This window comes from Chinchilla lanigera, unplaced genomic scaffold, assembly GCF_000276665.1.
Source record: "Chinchilla lanigera isolate Chin_1 unplaced genomic scaffold, ChiLan1.0 scaffold00166, whole genome shotgun sequence".
NCBI lineage: Eukaryota > Metazoa > Chordata > Mammalia > Rodentia > Chinchillidae > Chinchilla > Chinchilla lanigera.
In genome coordinates this window covers 1,002,494-1,004,319 of record NW_004955567.1, presented here as the reverse complement: position 1 = coordinate 1,004,319, position 1,826 = coordinate 1,002,494, and the positions used below count along the sequence as shown (strand labels likewise).

General features: G+C 48.4%; 1 protein-coding gene across 4 annotated transcripts in view; it reads right to left on the bottom strand.

Annotated features, from left to right (window-relative positions):
- Ptprh (protein tyrosine phosphatase, receptor type, H) overlaps positions 1 to 1,826 on the bottom strand; it is a 25,464-nt gene that overhangs the window by 14,024 nt on the left and 9,614 nt on the right. For 2 of the 4 annotated variants that reach the window (XR_001232403.1, XM_013509243.1), the window contains exons 5-6: positions 1,555 to 1,714; positions 793 to 1,059 (exon numbers count right to left, since the gene is read on the bottom strand). Coding sequence is in view for 3 of the 4 variants with exons in the window: in XM_013509243.1 (XP_013364697.1) it covers positions 793 to 1,059; positions 1,555 to 1,714 (427 nt within the window). In the remaining variant the exon portion in view is untranslated. Of the gene's footprint in view, positions 1 to 792; positions 1,060 to 1,554; positions 1,754 to 1,826 lie in introns of all 4 variants that reach the window. The other 2 variants (XM_013509244.1, XM_013509245.1) reach the window with 2 other exon arrangements.

Below are 1,826 nucleotides of genomic sequence, written 5' to 3'. Positions count from 1 at the left end.
TGTAGCCCAGGGTGGTCTCGAACTCATAATGATCCTCCTGCTTCAGCCTCCCGAGTGCTGAGATTAGAGGCATACGCCACCACGCCCAGCTATGGCTTGTATCTGGATGGCCTCCCAAAGCCTCATGTGGTCTTACGTGGAGCTTTTCAGAGGTGGCTGGATCTAGAGTGTTATGCTGACATTAAGTGTTTGACGCTGGGATCAAAGGTGTGTGATTATTAAATTAGTCCACTGATTGTTTTGGCATAGTTCTGGGAGCGAGGTAATGGGAACGCCCTCCCTAGGTGGGGGTGCTACCTCCTTAAGGGTAAAATATAAGGAACAAAAAGAGGGTTGTTGCTTGTTGCATGCTGCTTGCTACTTCGCTACTTTGCTGCCTTCTGCCTGCCATGAACTGTTTCCCTCTCTGACGTCCCTCTGCCATGCGCCACCCTGCCTTGGAGACACCCGATTATGGACTGAAACCTCCACAAACTGTGAGTCAAATAAACGCTTCCTCCTTTAACTTTGAGTGTCAGGTACTTTGTCTCAGTAACAAAAAAGTAACTAACATACTACTCAAAACCCGAAGCAAAAGGCATCAAGGACAACTGTTCCTTCATTTCCTGAGCAAAGAATTCAAGAGAATGCGCTCAGCTTTCTCCTGTGAACTCACAGGTATGTGGCTACATATTGACCAAAGAACTGTGAGCTAGACAATCTACATAATCCCCTGGTAATCCTCCAAAACCACCAACCACAACCTTTCAAAAAGGGGAAAAAGGAAGAAAGAATGAACTGCCAGCATCTCACCTGTGGTAGCATTTTGAGTCTCATGAGAACTATTAATCCTATTCTTCTCTGACCACACCAAAAATGTATACAAAGATCCAGGCTGAAGCCCATGCAGGGTAACATTGGTGGCCATTGTATTCTGGGTCTGATTTGTGGCATGGTCTCCAGGCCACCAGACCCAGTAGGTGAGGTTCTGTGAGTCCGAGCCCTGGGGCTCCTCCCAGCGCAGAGTGATGGAGCTGTTGGTCTGAGTGCACACTCGCAGGTTGGTCACTGGATTTGGGGCTGAAAATAGGGACAGGAAGAGAAATGGGTTGTAGTTCCTGGTTCTCAACCTTTCCAGCTTTTCGTTAATACTTGAACTCAGTCAGGGGGCATAAGAGGGTTCAGACCTGAACCATTCACACAGAACGGGTCCTATGTGACTACTGCCCCGCTGTGATGGGGCACGGTTTCCCAAGATGAGCCACAAATGTAAAGTACACACAAGTTGAGAAGATTCTTTATAAAATTTGTGATGTCAGATCTCACCAATGCTTTCTGTACAGATCACATGCTGAAATAACAGTGTTTTAGATAAAGTGGGCTATAAGAAATAGGTCCTGATCATCCATTTCACCTCTTTCTTTTTCCTTATTTTGATATAGCTGAATAAAGTTTACATGGGTGCTCCCATTGTACTTCTATTGGATCACAGGACAGGTGACATTCTCTATTATTTCCAACCACAAAACACTACTTCCTTTTACTAAGAAGAGGGTAAAACAGCGGTGCCCTCACCTGTAGCAGCATTGAGAGTCTCCGCGGTGCTGTTGACGCCGTCTGTTTCCCCCCACACAGAAAATGCATATGAGGACCCAGGGCGCAGTCCCTCCACGGTGACACTGGTGTTGGTGGTCTTCCGGGGGTCACCTGTGTCGCCCTCTCCAGCCCACAGGACCCAGTAGGTGAGGTTCTGGGAGTCCGAGCCCTGGGGCTCCTCCCAGCGCAGAGTGATGGAGCTGTTGGTCTGAGCGTGCACTCGCAGGTTGGTCACTGCGTTGGGGGCTGAG